Genomic DNA, 19,519 nt, shown 5'->3' with positions numbered 1-19,519 from the left:
TTATTGGATCGGATAATATTCGGATAAAAATTTATCCGGATATAGTAAATGATTCAACATTTTTTCTCTAAAAATAGATGATAATCGGATTCGGATACCGATAATTGATAACCGGATAATCAAAAATTAGAAATTATCCGGTGAGAGTAAAATATTAAATACTTTTCTCTAAAAAAGAGGTTAATAATTGGATTTGGAAACCGATAATCAGAAATTGAAAATTAGAAAACAAAAATAAAAAAGATGACAATCACCAATCAATAATCGGATAGTTTATCCGATCAAATTATTATCGAATATCCGATAAAGTTCCGGATTCGAATTCGAATGCCTTTTCTAAATTTTTGCCGGATTCGGATTCGGATAGTGGTTTTTCTAATCAGATTTGAATTCGGATATTGGTGTATCCGAGCCGAATTCAATCCGTTTACAGGTTTACCCTACATCAATGTGGATCAATGATGGAGCAAAGGAAGTGCATAAGAAAGGATCAACAACAATAAGGTTTTCTACCTTTAATGAGAAACTAGATTGACAATTTCTCATCCTCATATGTCTCAGCACAGGAGGTACACTTTTTGCACAGAATCCGTTTCCCCAAAAATCAGTTTAGAAGTATACACACTTCAGAGGTATCTATCAATTAGACCCAGTACTAAAAGAGAATACACCAGATGTCACTCTCCTGTAGTACTCTTGAAAACGCATCTTCTTTTGCTAATTTTCCCTTTTCAGAACTAAACAACTGTAATGTCATCTCATCTGACTGGACATCTCACCTATCTAGAGGCCCGGGGAACTAAGTGGGTTGCTTTTGGTGTCGGCACAGCCTGAATCTTTGTCGGATTCTTCACCATCACAAGTTCCTCAACAGTAATTACATTTGAGAACTACTTTCTTTCTCAAAACCCACACCACAGATGTCAAAACCCACACCACAGATGCTGAAAGTACATGAGTGATACCGTTAAGAAGCAAACTCACAATTTGGCTTCTTCCCATGCTCCAACTTCCTACAATTATGGTCTCTCTGCATCAATCTCCATCATCCAAACACAACACTGAATGGAATTTATTGTAGTCCCAACCATTTGCTGCCATGACCATCACCACCTCTGTATGTATTCCATCACAATAGTCTCTTTCCTGTCACTGTTACTGGAAAGATTTCATGCTATACTGCTTGACTCTTGCTGCTGGGATTTCAACTTCTGATCTTACATCTAAGATTCTTTTCCATGTATGGGTTAGCCATAAAAATCCTTGGTCCCCACAAAGGATATTAAGTTTATTTATATAGCAGATGCTGGTGGGTAATGGGATGAGGTAGTCAACCTTAGTGGAGGTAAATGTCACTACCCTGCTCAGCAAGATTTTTCCATTACCATCTGAACCCTAAAGTCTCCTCAGACTGTCTCTTTTCCTGCTTTTGTAATTTCTTTCTTTTTTTCTTTTCTTTGCCCCTTCTTCTCTCCTTCAATTATTTGGCACCATCTTTCTTCTTCTAGAAGGTATACCTTCTCTGTGAAGTAAAATAATAAATTGATGCCCACTTTAACATATCAACAGATTTTGGTGCCACAGGTATACACTTGTCATCCCCCATTACCACGGCCGCAGTTGCATCATTGCCTTTAACTGGGAGAGCTCAAATTCCTCCATCAGCCCTAACTTGCTTTTCAAGTTGTGTATTCATTATCAAATTATGTGATGGTGACAACAACAGAAACAACTCAAATTTTGATACAATGAGATTATCCAGCTTGCCCAGCTGAAAAAGGCCAGAGCTTCACTATCTTCACCAGGAATTGACAACCACTTGCTCACCCCAAAATATGCAACAAAAAGGAAGAAGAAAAGTAGAATGAATAGCTTGATTTCCATTTACCAATTTCAACCCACTTAAAAGGTCGGTTGTTCATTTAATTCTAAGCTGCAATGACATATAATCATACATGGAGCACTTGCATTTCACTCAAAAATAGTGCCCACATTACACAAGCTATCCAAGTGGAATATGTCCATTTGTTACCAGATCCGTTTTTTCAGGGCCATTCTCCATGCTTCTGCTGTTTACACAGAAATTGCAGATCTTAACAATATTGAATCCTATCAAACATCACATCTCAGAATCATATGCAGAAAGGGGAAATAATCATTCATGTCAGATCTTGAAAGACATTTACAGTAGGAATTGAACTTTGATAAAATCATAGATTTTCCAGACCACACATTAGCCCAAAATTATTGGATTATAGCATTAAAACCTAGTGGAATTCATGAAGGAAATGCATAATAACAACCAAAGCTAGTCAACTAGGTCATAGGTTACAAACTACAACAAAGAATAAATGCTACGATGTTCACAAGAATCTCCGTCTCATGACTTCTAAGTAAAATACTAAATCAAGGTCCCATACAGTTGCAGGTCAAAGATGTGAGAGGGGATTAATTTAAAACAGTGAATGGAGACAATTGGCCATAATATTATAGGTAGCTTCCTAATTAAAATGCTGATTGACCTTATCAAATAGATTCCATAGTTGCTCAGGAGAAATGAAGTGAGGATGATATAACTTAAAAAAGAGAATGGAGACATTTGGCCATGATTTTATAGATAGCTTACAGACTAAGGTGCTGACTGAACTTATCAAATAGCTTCCCCAGCCAAATCTTATTTTCTTGTTCAAATCCAAGTAATTTGGTCCAAAGTGAAGTAAAATTTAATTACTATATTTCTCAAACACAATCATTTCTGCCAATGATCAGAAACTAATTATTTTCCCCATCCCTTCAATTGACTATCAATCAAACAAGGCCTATGATAATATAATCTCATATGCATCTATGTCTCCACATATAAGAAAGAATCACGGAAGCCAATAATGCCTGTATCCATACATTAACCATGAATACAACAATTATTTAGTAAAGGGAAAATTATTGAGAACCCCTTGTACTTTGGCAAAATTACTATTATCCACTCCACACTTACTGAATTACCAACAGACCTCCTCTGAGTAACATTGTCAGTCTCCTGTTAGTTTTCAATATGCAACGACAATTATACCTTTGTAATCCTTCCATAAAAAACCTAATACTTTTTTGTACTTTGGTGAAATTACTCTTACAACCCATGCATTTTTCTCTATCACTAACAGACCCTTCTATTTTTAGATGGGCATGCTATTACACCCATAATGAATGTTGTATCATTTTTTCATAATGCTCAAATTAACCCTGGAGGATAGATCTTCTAGGAAATCATCACTTCACCCTTCTTCCTTCAACTTTTTCTTCTTCTTCATACAACTCTGCTCCATGACTACTTCTGGTGCAATTAAACAGTCAAAAACTATTCCAAGTATCACTATCAAAAAACTTATGAAAAGATGATTCCAGAGGTGGAAAACAGAAGCAGAGCTGACTACTGGACATGATTTCTCACTTTCTCTCTCTTATGCACAACTTTGACTATAGCTGCACTTTTGTGATTCTTGTGAGAATCACAACCTCCTCTATGGTTCTCTGTCATCTGCTTCGCAGAATCTTTGAATCTTCTCTTTCAATGTCTATTAATGGCTGATTTTTATGTCAGGAAATGATATGAAACCCCAAAGTTTTGCCTGTGATCTTTTTACTTTTTTGAAACCAGTAGAGGGGGTCAAGAAGAGCAGAGTCGTATATAGTGTCTTAGTAGAAGGGTAATAATGTTCTTTCTGAAAAAAACTAACAGCAAGCAAATGCTGTTAGCTAGTAGAGGTGGCCCGTTAGTAATTTTGCACAGTGTGGGGGGTGTAACAGTAATTATGCCAAAGTACAGACGGTGTTGGTAATTTCTTAAGAGGATTCTAAAACCGAGGGTTATTGTTGACATTATGAAAATGTCACATAAGCCACCTCAGCCATTAACAGACGGATGTTAATGGTAGGGAGTATAACATAAAGACTTCCAAACTACAGTGGTTTTGTTACTAATTCAGTACGTGCAGGTTGGGGGGGGGGGGGGAGGTTGACCAAAATTTCATCAAATTACAGGGGGTGTTAGTAATTTCCCCTTTTAGTAAATAATACTAGTCTCAAGAATATAGAGAAATTATCTATACAACTAAAGCATGGCAAATGGTTCTCAGCCCAAGAATGACAGTTTAAGCTTGTTCTTGAAAGAGACGTGACAATAATTAGCACCAGAGGCATCACATCCAAGGAAGCACAAAGAATTTAACATTACGTATGGCTTGTAGCCTTGTATTTGATATGAAGAAACTCCAATAAAGTCTTCTAGAAATTGAAACCAAGGCACTGATACAAATTATACGCTCCAAGCAAAAGGAAGACAACATACTATAGGCCCCAGCCTTACTCTCACATTATGACATGGTTATTGTAAGTCATCATTGATAGCAAGCAATAACTTTCTCCAATCTCAAAGAACTGTAGAAGGGCAATGATTAAAATCTTCTGGCTAAGAATATATACACACATTCATTTGCCATCGGATGCGACATTCTTGTGGAACTAATTCGCTCAACAGTTGAAAGCTGGGTTGCCTGTTCAATTCTATCAATACGAACTTGACACCTTACGTGAACTTCAAACAATGAACTGACCATCAGAATTATAGGTGATGGTTGTTCACTCAGTTGAACTGCTTGTATGAAAGACACCATAGTAAAGGGATTACCAGAATGTTGTCATACACATAGACCTAGGATAGAAAGGTGTATCTGTTTAGTTACCATATGTAGTACAGTTGCTTGTTTTATTTAGAGGATATAGTTAGATGAGTCCCAATCAGTTGAGAGAAAAATTCCCGGACACTAGGTCTGAAATGCACCTAAAAGATGTAAGGACAGTATATATAACAGGAGTACTTTATCGAATATTAGTAATAAATAAGGCTGGGAAGTATAGTGCACTAGATATAAATGAGACGCAAGGTAACCACTTGGAAGGTCCTACCAAGTCCAGACTCAACTAGATTCGACTCTGAGAAGCTTAGATATTGATAGTGATATACCATTGGAATTGATAAAGATAATGGTAGATATTGAAAATCTTGGGAAGGCAAAGATTTTCAGCATACCATGGAGATGTTTAAATATGCACATGGTCCACACACTTGGCTCCAAAATTAAGGTTCATAAATGCTGAAGAAGAAGATCATGGACCATGGTAGATGCAAAGAAGCACAGATGATTGTATGCAAAATTGTTGGTCTAAGTGCATCCTAGATGGTTCGGGACCCAACTCACCAATCATCAGTTAGTAAGTAAAGCATCTTTTATATAGAACTTGGCACGGAAAAACAAAAGACTGGCTAATCCAGGAGAAACCCTCGGGACTAAGGGTCCTACAAAGGCTGGTTAGGCATGTTCTAGTAGGGTTAGTGTCCTAGGGAAGTCACTAAACCAAGATAGGAAGCATCATATAGGCTGACAATGATGCAGATTAAGAATGACATAAACTATAGTAATGAACAATAAAATCTTAGTTAACATGCGCTAACTAAACATAAGGTCAATTCCAGAAAATTGGGGTGGAGATCAGGACTCAGGAGCAGCATAACATTATACTGTTGCAAGTTCTTTCAAGGTTGCAAAACAGTAGAAGTCATGCAACTCCAAAAGATGCAATCAATAATGAGAAGCTGCTAATAAAATGAATGCAAATAAATCATAGCATGATATTACTACCTGGGTTAAAAGAGGAAAAGGGAAATAAAAAACAAAAAAGAATCTGCAGTATTGGGGCAAAATAATAAGGGCAAAATGATAAGCTAGAGAAAGAAAAGAAAAGAAAAGAAAAGAAAAAAAAAAAAAAAAAAAAACCCCTATCTGCTGAGCGCATGCATGTAAAGTTGAAACAAAAATTTCCAGAAGTCCCAGAACCACTTGTAAGACACTTGAGAAATTGGTATTCAGTTGAATAATTTTCTTGGATCCTAGGAATAAGTAACAAAAGGAATAATCTGTAAACAATGAAAACTTTTGGAAATGAAGCACATAAAAAATTTGACCATAATAAAGTTGTATTTTTTAGCAAAATAGATTTACCTGCTTGGGGTTAAAGAAATTTCCATATTAAATATAGATCACCAGAGGAGAATGGTGGAATGCAGGTACACATTTTCTTCTCAAAGGAGATAAGCAAAAATGAAAAAACACACCTATGACATGAAACTTCTTAAGCAACAAGCCAAAAGCCACAAATATCTGCAAAATGTACAAATTACAACTACATACATCATAATGCATGTGACAAAATTCCCACCTTCCAATATGTTGACTTCTAGTCTTCATTGTCATTGTCATTGTCATTGTCATCATCATCATCATCATCATCATCATCATAAACTTCTTCTTCCTCCTCTTCTACATGTTCTTCTACTTCTTGGTCATCATCATTCACAATGAAACCACCAAGATTATCTTCATCGTCGTCCTTTTCATCTTCACCTTGACCAGAACGGACAGTTTTACTCGGCCCTAAATGTGTAATACTACTTCCCATGTCCTTAGAGGCTTTGCCATGGTCTTTTGATCTAGTCACAGAGTGTCTGGGCCTTTTTGCCTTATTTATTTTTTCCATTTGTACTTTCTCATCTTCACTCTCACCTGCCCAGTCCTCATCATCAGTTCTTTTATCTTGCTTCTTCTTTTTTCCAATAATTTGCCTCCCTCTTGACCTATTTCTCTCAAGCGGTTCTTCATCTTCAATATCTTCCTTTGGTTCTTCAAGGTACCACTCCCAATCATTTATATCACGAACCATTTTCTTTGGATAGCGGTCAAATTCATGCCCCATTACCACAAAACCAAACTCTGTTTTCCAAAGAAGGAATGAATTAGGACATCCAACATATAAAGAATGAACATATCTATGATAAACCAGAACCAATGATTTGTGGGACAGCCATCATATAGATCTTTTACATTTACACATGTCACATCTTTTTTTTTTTGGGTGGGTCGGGGGGGGCGCTGGTTTACCATACTTTAATAATGGTTCCAATATGACATTCTCTTTTTGTCCCTAATCTTTCAATCTTCGTTTGTCTGAGTTGCTTTACAACTGTGTAACTAGCCTGTAATGTAACATGTACGCATTGCTGTTGGTTTGAGTTCACACTTGATTCATTATTAACTCACAAGTTGCAAGATATAATACTACATATGTGAGGAAAAGGCAGAGAAGAGCATACATAAATACATACATCAGAGAGGAAGAACACAAACAATGGTTTTTCATTATCAGCAGATGGAACTTAATAACTGTGACAATAAAAGTTTTTCGGTTTTGGTAGAAACTTAAATAGTATTTTTTTTATGTGAATATCCCAAATTAAGACATTTTTTCTATTACATGAAACTCTTTGGTAAGCATCATCATTTGGATGATTTCTTTGGAAAGTACCAATGCTTAATACAAGTCTCATAAGTACAGGACGGCAACAACTCCAACAGTACATGATCATATATTTTTGAGGATCTAATGGAGAGGATTTGCTGTACTTTAGTCCATTTAGAAACTTAAAAATGATTTCAACATGTTTTATCCCACTAAAAAGTGTTTGGCTTCTTTCCTTGTTGAGTAATAACTTGGAATATTTGTTCTGAGAAATTCCAAAATAAGTAAGAACAAATAGTCCATCTCAAAATGAAAGACCCATGCATGTGTGTGGTGGTTTTCATAAACAAATGCACATTGCCATCTCACTTTTTCCATTTGAAAGTTTTTGTATAAAATAAAATGCCCACAGTGACATCAGAATAGCTGTAATGTCTGTAAATTATATACTAAATTACTAATCCTTAGAATTTCATTAACCTAAAGCAAATTTCTGACTGATGTGAATCAAATGTATTTATTAAACTATCATGCATGTGCTCTCCTAGCCCCAAGTAGCAGGGACCTTGTGCAATGGGTATGACCAACTTTTATCATGCATGCAGCCCCCTAAAATAGTCGAGTTTTATCAAACATGTTATCACAATGAACTACAAACTAACAGAAACCACAAGGCACACAGCTTGGTGGTGGCACAACTCCTGGAATTACTGAACTGAACTTTTAATAACTTGAATCCTAACATGTTACCTTTCTCCATAGGAGTCAAAGCTAGGGATCAGGTTCAGCTATTCCAATTAGGATCATACAGAATTATCCATAATCTGCCCTAGCCCTAGAATTCCCCTCCAAGTAAGCAACATGTACCATATGAAGTCTTGTGTGCTTGACTCAACTAGAAGTCTCCCAGCAGGACACAACCCCAACAGTGAAAAGGACTAAATTGGACACAATTTCAAATCCTATTTGATATGAAGATACAATTGCCAAAACTTATCAGTTACTTTCCCAAGAAAGACAAGCCTAAGCTGAAATAAACAGTGATCCAAAGGCATAAAATTGACAGATTTCTAAGTGGGTTGGAGCTTATAATTGACTGAAATCGACTGAGCCCATTTCAGGTCCACAAAATGTTGAAAAATAGTTAATTCTTTGTCTTTCTTGCTTTTCAAATTAGTTCCAGTCTTTTAGGAGTTTGTCGTCTGATTTAGCCCAAGCTGTTTTCCCATTTTGAGGAGGTAGTTGGAATAACGGATCTATGTAATCTGGGTGTAACAAGACTCAATTTTTTTGGTGTTTCTGATATCCTTTATTCCTACTTAATAGGCCTTTAACGTATTGGATGAATGCTGTTGAAGTTCTTCATCTTCACTCTGTTTTTCGCTATTTCTATTTTAAACCTCTGCTGTTTCGTTCTCTACTCAAACATGAATTTGAGTATTCCTCTTCAGTGCCATGAAAACATAAGATTTGCAACATCAACAATTCACAAGGATTTTGCACATTTGAGAGCCAATTAATCGTTATAAAATAAAATACAGGAAAGAATCCAGAGAAACAAACCTATAACGGGGTCAATATCTGAGACGTTCAACGATTCAAAACCAAAGCTTTCGTCCTCCTTAACCTTTCCATCGACGTTTTGAATACTTTCTGCCATTTCCTTGTGTTTTGAAACCCTTTGGCTCCACTCCACCGCCTTCGTGGTGCATTCCTCATTTCCTTCAGTGGCTTGAATCCCAGTTCTCTTCAATCTATACAAGATAGGTTTCTTTGCAGAGACACAGAACCGATCATCGTCTCTGATTTCCCCTCTATCAAACCTCCGAAAAGCTCTAACATCGCCACTGCTACTGCTGAAGACCCAAATAGGATTTTTCCCCAAAACTTCAAAAGAAATCATAGGTTCCGATTTTCCAATCCTGGAAGACGTGTTTACTTCAAATAAAACATGGCGGCGGGAGATTGTTCTATCATTGGATGGAAATCCTAACCCTCTTCCACACTCCTGAGAGCCATTACTAACTAGTATTCTCGAACTATCTTCGCCTTCAATCTCCATGAAAACCTTCCCAGACCATTCAATCTATCAAACTATTCAACTATGGAGCAGAGGGAGAAGCAAGAAAGATACAGAGTTTGAGACACCTAGGCACGTTGGCGGGGACAATTAAATTTTTTTCTTTTATTTTACAAGAAAATTACAAAAAAGTCCTTCTTTTTCCTGAATATTACACCGCTGAAGAAAAGTTTAAAAACCCTAACCGCTTTTGCTCCGTCGTCTTCTATGTTCTTTCGCCTTGAAAAGGTGTTTTGCTTCCTTCTTGCAACTACTAGAGAATCTGCTCTGCGTAATCGAGAAACCATCAAATGCCGGATCAAAATCCTTCTGTTTTTCCTATTCGTCGCCGGTCTCATCTTAAGAGTGAGACTGTGCGTACCCTTGCTCGAATCCTCTCTCTGTGTACTGATGAAGCTCAATGTTTGCCTGCCATTAAGACTTCTCAGGAGGCACCGACGCTAGGTAACTGTCGATCCTCTTGTCTAACTCATTTGGATTTGTTCTAGGTTGTTTTCTTCATCTCAATTGGCATTAGTCAGTAACCCTTGATCATTACCTTTGATGTGTAGGTACTCGAGATAGCAAGCAAGAACCTGAAGGTTTGTCTTCTGAGAATGTTAAATTTGTTGGGATCCATAATAGAACTTCCTGTCCTGAACAAACAGTGACTGATGAATTAGAAAATAGAATGAGACCGGAAGTTGATGACAAATTAGGATGTCTAGAAGTTTCTGAACCTGCCGATATGTCAACGGAAAAAGACCTAATAACCAATAATGATGTTGTCTCCAATGATGATCACTCAGAGAATATTGTTTCAGAACAAATTGTTGTAAATAAATCAGACGAAATGGGCGAAATGATGGAGGAGGATACGGAGCACCCTAAATTGTCCAGCGAGAATGCTGGAGTGATTGGTTTTTCAAATGAAACTTCTGTACTCGAACAAATAGTGACAACCGGATTAAACTGTAGAACCAGACTGGAAAGAAATGAGGCTATTGAGTGTGGCATTGATACTCACAGTCCTTCAAGTAGAAGAATGGAGAAAGACTCAAGTGATACCTATTTTAATAATTCTCTTCTGGAACAATATGATGTGGTGGAAACAGGTGATGTGGCGGGACAGGGGGAGTACAAAACTAACTCAGATTTTTCTATCAAGAATAGTGAAGAATTTGGTGGTCAAGATGGAGCTTCCGCTCCTGAACTAGGAGTAACAGTTGAGTTTGGCCAAAAAATGGGGCTTAAAGGAAATAGTGATCATCCTCCAGCTGATAATCTTAAAGATAGATGCATATCACTGGAGAAAGATCAGGTTGCAGATGATGTTGGTGCTTGGATTGATAACTATAATAATGATGTACTTGTTTCAAAACATATTGATGTGGAACAATTGCCTCACATGCCCGATGCAGTAGAGGGTGAACTCTTGAATTCCAAAAGTGTGTTGGAAAATGACCTGATGGCAAAAGAGTTCACGATGGACAAGAATGATGAGGCTTCATTGTCTGATATAATGAAAAAACTAGAATATGAAATGCATCAGAATGAATTGGACTTGAAGGAATCAGCTTCTTATAAGGTTTCAGCTGGCTTTGTTTCAGATAGGGAGATTGAAGAAGGTGAAATTTCTGATGATTCGGGGGCTTCTAACCACTCAGTTTATTCTTCCTCTGAGGACGCTGCTGTATCACAAAGTAAGGGAGAGGGTGTCATGAATAAAGAGATGTTCTTTGATAAATGCAATGAACATAAAGAAGAATATGGAGGTTGTGTTCAAGCTGAGCGCAGTGGAAGAAAGAGAAAGGTGGAGGAAGCCGGACCTGGTATATTGGTCAGAAATCAGAAAGAGAAAGACAATGGCCCCAAAGAAGACATCAATTGCGCTATTTCTGCTGAAGGTTCACAGATGCGTGAAAAAATCCCAGATAAAACTGTGACTCAATCTCCTTCATTGACATCCCAAGAAAAGGTATATTTTTTGTTTGTTGCCATCATCCCTCTGAAAGTGTACGTTTGTCAACTTGATGTCTATTTCCTTTTCTTTTACCTGGTTAGGGTATTGATTTTTTTCTTCTTTTCTTTTGTTGCTGTTGTTGTTGTTGGATGAATAGTAAATACATTAAACAACCCAGAAGGGGAGAAAGAAGTGTTTTTTTTTTTTGGGGGGGGGGGAGAGGCGCTAGGAAAGCCTTGAAGTAGGCTATTCTGATAGATCTAGGCCCCAGGTAACATGTTCCTTTGAGAGTCGATAAAAGGCTCTTGGGAAAGCTAGGTAAGCTTGAGACTAATATCCTTATACTTGGCCTTCTGAATTGTGGTTCTTTGAATTGTCACTGGAATGATGTATGTAGCATGTTCCACATCCAAAATATATTTCATTGCTCATTGTACAACCTTCTTGCATCTGGAGGAAATATTGAGTTTTGGTAGTAGTCCTTTAGGTCATCAGTCAGGTGTTCTTTTTAGACGAAAAGTGGTTTGGCTCTAAAGAGTACTGGTTTGGATCTCACAAAATGATGCTCCATCTCTGAGAAGAACTAGAACCTATTTGGGCATTATTTCCTTAGAATAAACCTAGGGTTGGGTTGTATCCGTTATGGGCCTTGCCATGGGTATAAGCTATAATCGGCCTCTTCAAAGGGCCCAAAGTATGGGTAGAGTAGGTACCACATGGTTTGATTCAAAGATTAGAGTTTGTACAACTTTACTCTTGGTTCAAATTAAGTTAGAGCTATTGGGTCAACTTAAGTTAGGGTGTAAGAATCTTTTTGGATTGTAATTAAGTCCATTGCACTCCCATGTAAATAGCTGGGGTCATTCTATATATTAGTTAGAATTTCTGATTCTGTACTTGGCTTTAAACCTCCATATTTAGTACTGCATCATGAATGAGTAAAATCGAATGAGAGAAAACGATTTTTGCTGTGTGTAATTGAGGCTGCAGCTTTCTCCAATGTGAGAGTTATCTTGTCTGGTGAGTAACATCTGGACAAAGCTTGGTGAGTAATCCAGGTTGCATGCTCTTCATGTGTAATGCTCAAGTTTCTGGTTGGAGTTTATTTGTGGTTTTTCTACCTTCCACAACTCATATTAGTAGGTCCACACATAAAAGAGGGGCGCCATGGAACACTCAAGGCCTCTCTTATTGTGCCCAAATTGTCCACAATGGTCACTTGATGTAGCTGCAACTGAATGAGGGCCAGTTCTTCTAAGATCATTAAACACGATCAGCTCAAATAGGACCAACAAAGGGCTTGTTGATCTTAGAGATACGTGTTGAACATTTTAAAGACAGTAAACTAAGGTCTATAGGTGTTAGTTTGGATGGAACTTGGAAGAGATGTAGGTAATGATATAGGGATATGATCTTCAAAGTTTGGTTGGGACTTTCGGATTGGATTGCTAAATTGGAAGATATGGGGGTTCCTGCTTTGAGGGTTTTAGGGAGCATGAAAGGTGTTAGTTTGGATGGAACTTGGAAGAGATGTAGGTAGTGATATAGGGATGTGATCTTCAAAGTTTGGTTGGGACTTTCGGATGGATTGCTAAATTGGAAGATATGGGGGTTCCTGCTTTGAGGGTTTTAGGGAGCATGAAAATTCAAGATATATATATATATATATATATATATATATATATATATATATATATATATATATATATATATATATATATATATATATATATATATATATATATATATATATATATATATATATATATATATATATATATATATATATATATATATATATATATATATATATATATATATATATATATATATATATATATATATATATATATATATATATATATATATATATATAGTTTGAAAGTGCATGGTCAGGATGTGGTCAAACTAGGATCTAAGGTCACTTGGGCTGGAGTGATGATGTGCCTAAAATGTGGGACAGATATAACAGTTAGATTGGTGTGGATCTGAGATTGAATTTCGGGTATCTTGGGAAGTCCAAAAATTCAAGAAAATAGGAAAAAAAAGGCGATCAGAGAAGGAGAATGGTGTAGGTTGCCAGTTAACCGATGGGGAGCTTTGTTGATGCTTAGATTGGAATGGCTTTTGGAAGGTTGTCTATTCAGCTATAGCAAGGATTTGGCTTCATTTCGCCATGAACATTAATGGAATACTTAACTTTGGATCTTCTATGACAAAAATTGACATAAACAATAGCTGCAGCAGCAACACACACATAAATGCACTCAAGGCTTGAAGGGAAAATAATCTAGTATCAACTGTAGTATATTCTAATCAATAGGGGAGCTATTTACTGCCTTACATAGAAAGTCTTTAGTGAAGTTGAGGCTTATAAACTGACTTAAACTAGGAAAATAGAAACTGACTCAGACTCTGAAAACTGAAACAGAACATAATAAAAAAGACTATCCTGGCTTTATAATTAAACTTGGGTGGTATTTACATAATTAAACTAACTAAACTAATTAACTAACATAATAAAAAAAGACTATCCTGGCTTTATAATTAAACTTGGGTGGTATTTACATAATTAAACTAACTAAACTAATTAACTAACATACTTTTGTACTTGGCCTACAAGTTAAACCTTTGTGCTCATAGAATAGGTCCATGACCACATAAACCTATTGACAAAGGTCCAACAACCATATTTATCAAACCTAGGTTGATTTCAATGGGAATTACGCCTATTTGGTACTAGATCTGTATCATCACACCTAAGTGTATTTCTGTCATCTCTATTGGGTGGTAGTTGGCCTCTTTCTGCACCTTGCCAGTCTCTAAGGGAGCTAAGGTAAGATCAGATAGAGCCACGGATGGAATATTTCCCATAGCCGATCTTCAAGCCTCCTGACTTTTAAGTAGCTGTAAACATCATCTGAGGGAAGAGGCAACTGGCCCAAAATCTGTACCTGGATTGGTTCATAATTTGGGTTCAGCCCAACCAGGAGAATCAGGGCAATGTCCTTCTCTAGTGTTGTCCTCAGGGTTGGATGATTAAAGGTCCTTATAATGATCGTACTCCTAGAGGCCAATAACTGTGTTATAGTACCAAAATTATCCTGTCTCCCCGCTTCATTATGATAACTTTCTGAACAAGTTGGTAGAATTTAGCTGGTTACCCAATGGATCATAAGTTTCATTGACACATCCATAATATCCCTGGCAGTCTCCTTTTGCATAATCCTCATCCTAATTTCAGTCTTCATAGAAAAATCAATTGTCATAACAATTGAGCCTTAGGTCTCTCATTTCTAATATGTTGGATCACTTGGATTAGGTGCCTTAATGGTGTCGGTAATGTACTCCCAGCTTCCCCCAACTTCACAGAGATATCTGTATAGGATGAGCCAATCCAACTAATCGCTATTAACCAACTTGACACTGGAGATCTGTTTGGTGGGGTTCTTTAGGTAACCTAACTATGGGAACCGCTAGAATCACGAGTCGAAGCTTTCACAGAACCATTGATGTCAAACATATTGTAGCAACACATAGAGAAACGTGGGGATGATATCCACACCAAATGAAAAATGCATATTGCATCCAGTACACCTTCTTGGTACTGAAAAAAATTTAGCAAGGAGAAAAACCACAAAGCTGGAAGGAACCCATATCAAATACACCATTCAGAGATCTCAGGACAATTCAAAAGGTCCAAACTAAGTAGCGCATAAATACAATGACTCAATGAGACTGGAAATAACATACATAGCATCTCAAATGCAAGGAGCATAACTACCAATGCTGGCTGGTACCTGGAATCTATGGGGGATGTGAGTTGTGTTCCAACGACTCTTTTCCTTAAGACCCAAGATCATGTGGAGGTTGCATGGGCCCTTGGGGGACTCAATTGTTCTTGCCTTTGTTGAGATCCAATAGCCCGAACATCACAGGAGACCTTCTCTTAGTGCTTCAATAGGTTTTGCCAAAGACCTATTTTATGATTCTTCAAACTTTTCGCATGGTAGGTAGCCTCTTCCTTAGAACCTCTCTGTAAGATAGGGTTTCCAAAGTGAGGAAATTGAAAACTTGTAGTTTAACTTTCAGACCAGAACTGTGGGCTCTGGTACCAATTTAAAACTAAGGACTGTAAGAGAACAAGGTGAGAAAGGAGAAGATGACAACTGGGATCATGTTTTTCCTTTGGATGAATTCTGGGGATCATGCTTGTGGGGATAAGAATGCCATATTGAATCATGATCCAGTTGGTCATTATTAGTGAAATTACCTACTCATTCTAACATAAGATAGCTAGTGAGCTACAAAGGTAAAAACACATTGCAACATAATATCCTAGTACCCAAAGTACTTACAATTTAAATATGATGTTGTTCTTGTAACTGATCTAGTTTGGTGGTGTTCCTTTCTAGCAAGATGTCAAAGCTCGTGACAAGAAAAAGCGGGGTGGTTCAACTGAGAAGAGAAAGGTACTTCTTTCAAATTCTGGTTAGTGTTATTGTTCATTCAGTTGCTAAGCGGTTCAAATTACTCTGTTAAATCATTATTGTTTATCATACGTTAGGTACTCTGGTCAATACTGCTATATGGATGCAGTAAATCAGCCACCATTAACATTTATACTCATTTTATATGCTTTTGCAGCTTTTTAAATAATTTGTTTCACTGCAATCATGCTTTGCAGCTGAAGAAGAAAAGGAAGCGAGCTGAAAAGAACAAGCTTCTTGGGGTTAGGAGGTTAAAACTAAAACCAGTTTTGAGACCAAAACCAATAGCATATTGCAAGCACTATCTTCATGGAAGATGTCGGCAGGTGGTAACTTGAACCTTTACTATCTCAATGGAAAATATCCGTTGCTTCTGGTCAAGAGAACATATTTTGTCTATATACAATTAGGTTGCATGCACTATTTTTTAATTCAGTCTGAGTCATCATTGCTTCATCCTTGCATTTGACACCATGGGTAGTCAATTTAACATCCTAATATACACTTGGATCATCCTACATATCCCTAGTTTCTTGATTCTACATCGTTTTGAAGTGGGGCGCTACTGTTCCTCCATCTGACATTCTCTTGCTTTCCAAAATATGTCTTTATATTTATCCAGCAAGTCAGTCAACTAGGACGAGCTACCGCAATGGTGATTATATCGTTGGTTTCCTGACTAAATATGGTACCAGAATTTATTAGTCATTTCAGTCACCAATGGTGTTTATTTCCTCAACCCTTCGTTTGTTTGCAAGATAAAAATGGGTGGAAAAAAATTAACATGTGGGACCTACTTATAGTGGGTGGGGGAACAAGAAAGGGAAGGAAAGGTTTTTGTGGAAAAATTGAAAATGTAGGTTCCACTTTTATCATTTTCCTCTCTTTCCCACAGAATACCATTAAAAATGTAGGACTTTAAAATGAGATGGGGTGGGAAAAGTGGGATGCCGCGTCAGTAGACAAGCTTCCTTAACTTAGGGAAGCTTGTTTGCTCAATTTTCCACCCCATTGAACCAAACAAACCATGCTTTGGGATTTGATAGAAAAATTTACTTTTTCCCACCCCACTTCAAAATTTTCAAACGAACTGTGCTTGACTTACCTCACTTGTCCTCTTGGTGGGATATGAATTAATTTTCAATAACATGCTAGGTTGTCAGAAACCATTATATTTGGTTGCAAGTCACAACTATGTGGTTCAGCGCTCATTATTCTGCTTTGAAAATAAACATACTTGCTCTAAGTCTGTAATGCCTGAGTGCTCCTAAAGAAGCTCTGCTTCACCAGAAACATCGTCCCTGTGCTCTTTTAACATTTACATCTGGATGCTGTTTCTTAGCATCAAGAAGCAAAGACTTGAGAGAAAAGAATAGTTTTTCTTGTTTGAGCTCTAGGCTCTTGCATCTTGTATAGATTCTCATACAAGGTTTAAAGTATTGGTAGTGCGTTGGACAATTTTAAGAGACGTATTATATGGTGTCATATCGTATAAGAGATACATATTGAATGGTATAGAAATGCATGGAAATGGTTAAGGTACACCATGGAAATACAGTTTTGGAGCTAAAACAGTATAACTTTATAGTGTGTAATGCATAAACATTGAAATGAATAACAATGTATAACAAGGCAATAGACTTTCAACGATTTGAGTATAAATTCTAGTGAGTGATCTAAGTCTGATGCATTAATAAACTTAGTTTTATGTAAATGTATTGGTTTTTCATAGCAAAAAATAGAATTGGGAAAAAAAAATTCTTGATTTAAACACAAAGATCAAGTTATTCTGAAACCTACTTTTCATTTTTTGTGAAATCTCCATTCTTCTATGGAGTCTTCTTCAATCTTTGATCTCAAAATCAAAATCATAGTTTTCTAGTCATGTGCTCTATCAGCATGTTTCAATTGGCGTGTTGATCTTGTCGGGTTGTATTGCATAGGTCCGTATTGGCCAACAGTAGAAAAACAGAAAATAACAATGTGAGAAGGTCTAGAATTTAATGCAAATAAAACCCTACTGCAGCAAGAAAGGGAAACAAGCTGATTTGAGACAGTAAAGGTTAAATTCTCTAAGCAGCAGGATGTATAATTTACATTATCAGAACAGAGGCAGGGATTATTTAACAAAACAGTGTAACCTGCAGAGTTTTGGGGATGGCTACAAACACCGGTTAGAGAAGTAGTAAAAAGATAACTTTGGAAGAGAAACAAATGGTAGGAGTTAAAGGAAATACAATACTCAGAATTTTTTTATTTTTTATTTTTAATGGGGGGGGGGGGGTGTGTTGTTGAGGAGGGGTGTTGGGTTCATAGAGGACTGCTGTGAGAAAACAGAAGGAGAAGGTCTGTTGTGGAAGGAAGAAAGAAAAAGAAGAATAGGCAGAAGGCATGTCGAAAAGAAAAAGAAAAGAAAAGAGAAAAAGGAAAGAGAAGAAAGAGGCACCCAGTGGCTGACGTCAGAGAAGAAAAATGGGGGAGGGGGGAGATAGTACCTGTTTCACGCAAAGATGGAGAGGAGAAAAAGAAATTACTGAGAGAGAGATAATCATGCCAAAGAGATGATTCCAGTATAGAAAGATTTTTTCTTTTATTTTCCCCCAAAAAAAAAATTCATTATATAGTAGAACCATCATGATTAGCTCCCTTTTATAATCAAAAGAAAAAGAAAAAAATGAATCTTACTTGTAGTGTCTATACCTAGGACACTGTGTAAGGCTGATTATGACCCATGGATCGACTCAAAGCTCAATTAACATCAATAACCCAAATAAGAATCCAAATAAACCAAATCAAACCAATGGACTCCGGTGATCCTATAGCCACTAATCTTTGTCCTCCATCCATACACGCTTTAGTAGGCTGATCTCTACGTGGGTGTTGATGATAAACTTGAAATTGCCGCTCCCTAGGACTGATGTCCTCATCAATAGATGTCATACATGCCTAAACTGAACAAATTATGATGCAAACCTGTCCACCCAGTGCAATAGTGAAAACCTTGGCTAACTGACCATTTGACAATGCAAAGGATACATGAATAGTTCCTTAGTGAAAACATTAGCAGTGGTTGCTCACATAGAAAAAAATTCGAGGGAAACTCAAGTTTCGACTGGGTGAAAATGGGAAACCTAGGTGGGAAACTGGGAAATTTCGAGGAAACTTAGGATTTTTTGTGCAAGTTTCGACAGGTTTTAGGAAGTATTTTAGAGTGAGACTCATCATTTAAGCTAATTAGAGTATAAAGAACACATTGGCTTTATTTTGCTAAAAAAATCAATGTAAATATGTAATTTAATGTACATGACATCAATGTAGAGTTGTTCGAGAAATACACTATAAACTTATCTATTTAAGTATATAACATTCAATATATAATTTCTAACTTCAAAACATCAAATACAAAGTAACTAACAATAAAAGAAAAGTGCAACTCAGTGCCAAGAGGAGTGCCTCGGTGGATCCATCATGTGAGCCGAGTAGTACTATACATGTAACATCCTCTCCTCCAACCAACGAACATAGACATCCCATGACATTTTATGCCTATGGTTGTCAAGGTAATCAATAACTGTAACGTTATAAGTCTGGTCATCAACATGCCTAAGATAACCATCTGAGGGAATACACAATTTGGATGGGGAAGTCCTGATGGAG

General features: G+C 36.9%; 2 protein-coding genes across 4 annotated transcripts in view; one reads left to right on the top strand and one right to left on the bottom strand.

Annotated features, from left to right (window-relative positions):
* Positions 1 to 1,870: 1,870 nt before the first annotated feature.
* On the bottom strand, positions 1,871 to 9,488 carry LOC149011690 (SMAD/FHA domain-containing protein). Of its 2 annotated transcripts, XM_089162268.1 has the most exons (3): positions 8,914 to 9,488; positions 6,274 to 6,824; positions 1,871 to 2,069 (listed from the first exon to the last, which is right to left on the bottom strand). In XM_089162268.1, the coding sequence occupies exons 1-2, from the start codon at positions 9,410 to 9,412 to the stop codon at positions 6,292 to 6,294; spliced, it is 1,032 nt and encodes a 343-aa protein (XP_089018394.1). In that variant the 5' UTR covers positions 9,413 to 9,488; the 3' UTR covers positions 1,871 to 2,069; positions 6,274 to 6,291. The 2 variants fall into 2 exon arrangements, with proteins under 2 accessions (XP_089018394.1, XP_089018393.1); XM_089162267.1 differs by lacking the exon at positions 1,871 to 2,069 and having other exon boundaries at positions 4,771 to 6,824.
* Positions 9,489 to 9,631: 143 nt separating this feature from the next.
* Positions 9,632 to 19,519, top strand: part of EMB1789 (CCCH-type zinc finger family protein) — a 32,075-nt gene continuing 22,187 nt past the window's right edge. For both annotated transcript variants that reach the window (XR_016174417.1, XM_089161352.1), the window contains exons 1-4: positions 9,632 to 9,874; positions 9,982 to 11,387; positions 15,788 to 15,844; positions 16,060 to 16,188. Coding sequence is in view for 1 of the 2 variants with exons in the window: in XM_089161352.1 (XP_089017478.1) it covers positions 9,721 to 9,874; positions 9,982 to 11,387; positions 15,788 to 15,844; positions 16,060 to 16,188 (1,746 nt within the window). In the remaining variant the exon portion in view is untranslated. The remainder of the gene's footprint in view (positions 9,875 to 9,981; positions 11,388 to 15,787; positions 15,845 to 16,059; positions 16,189 to 19,519) is intronic.

The sequence above is a fragment of the Hakea prostrata genome, chromosome 7, assembly GCF_041222555.1.
Source record: "Hakea prostrata isolate BN-2017 chromosome 7, UWA_Hpros_2, whole genome shotgun sequence".
NCBI classification, from domain to species: Eukaryota; Viridiplantae; Streptophyta; class Magnoliopsida; order Proteales; family Proteaceae; genus Hakea; species Hakea prostrata.
The sequence above is the reverse complement of the archived record's forward strand: the minus strand, read 5'-3'. Positions and strand labels throughout refer to the sequence as shown.

What these genes read in the sequence shown, in the direction of transcription:
- LOC149011690 (XM_089162268.1), bottom strand. Translation starts at nt 9,412, where the DNA reads ATGGAGATTGAAGGCGAAGATAGTTCGAGAATACTAGTTAGTAATGGC. An exon ending in AGATATTGACCCCGTTATAG is followed by an intron (nt 6,825 to 8,913) that starts GTTTGTTTCTCT and finishes TTTGGAAAACAG; the next exon opens with AGTTTGGTTTTGTGGTAATG.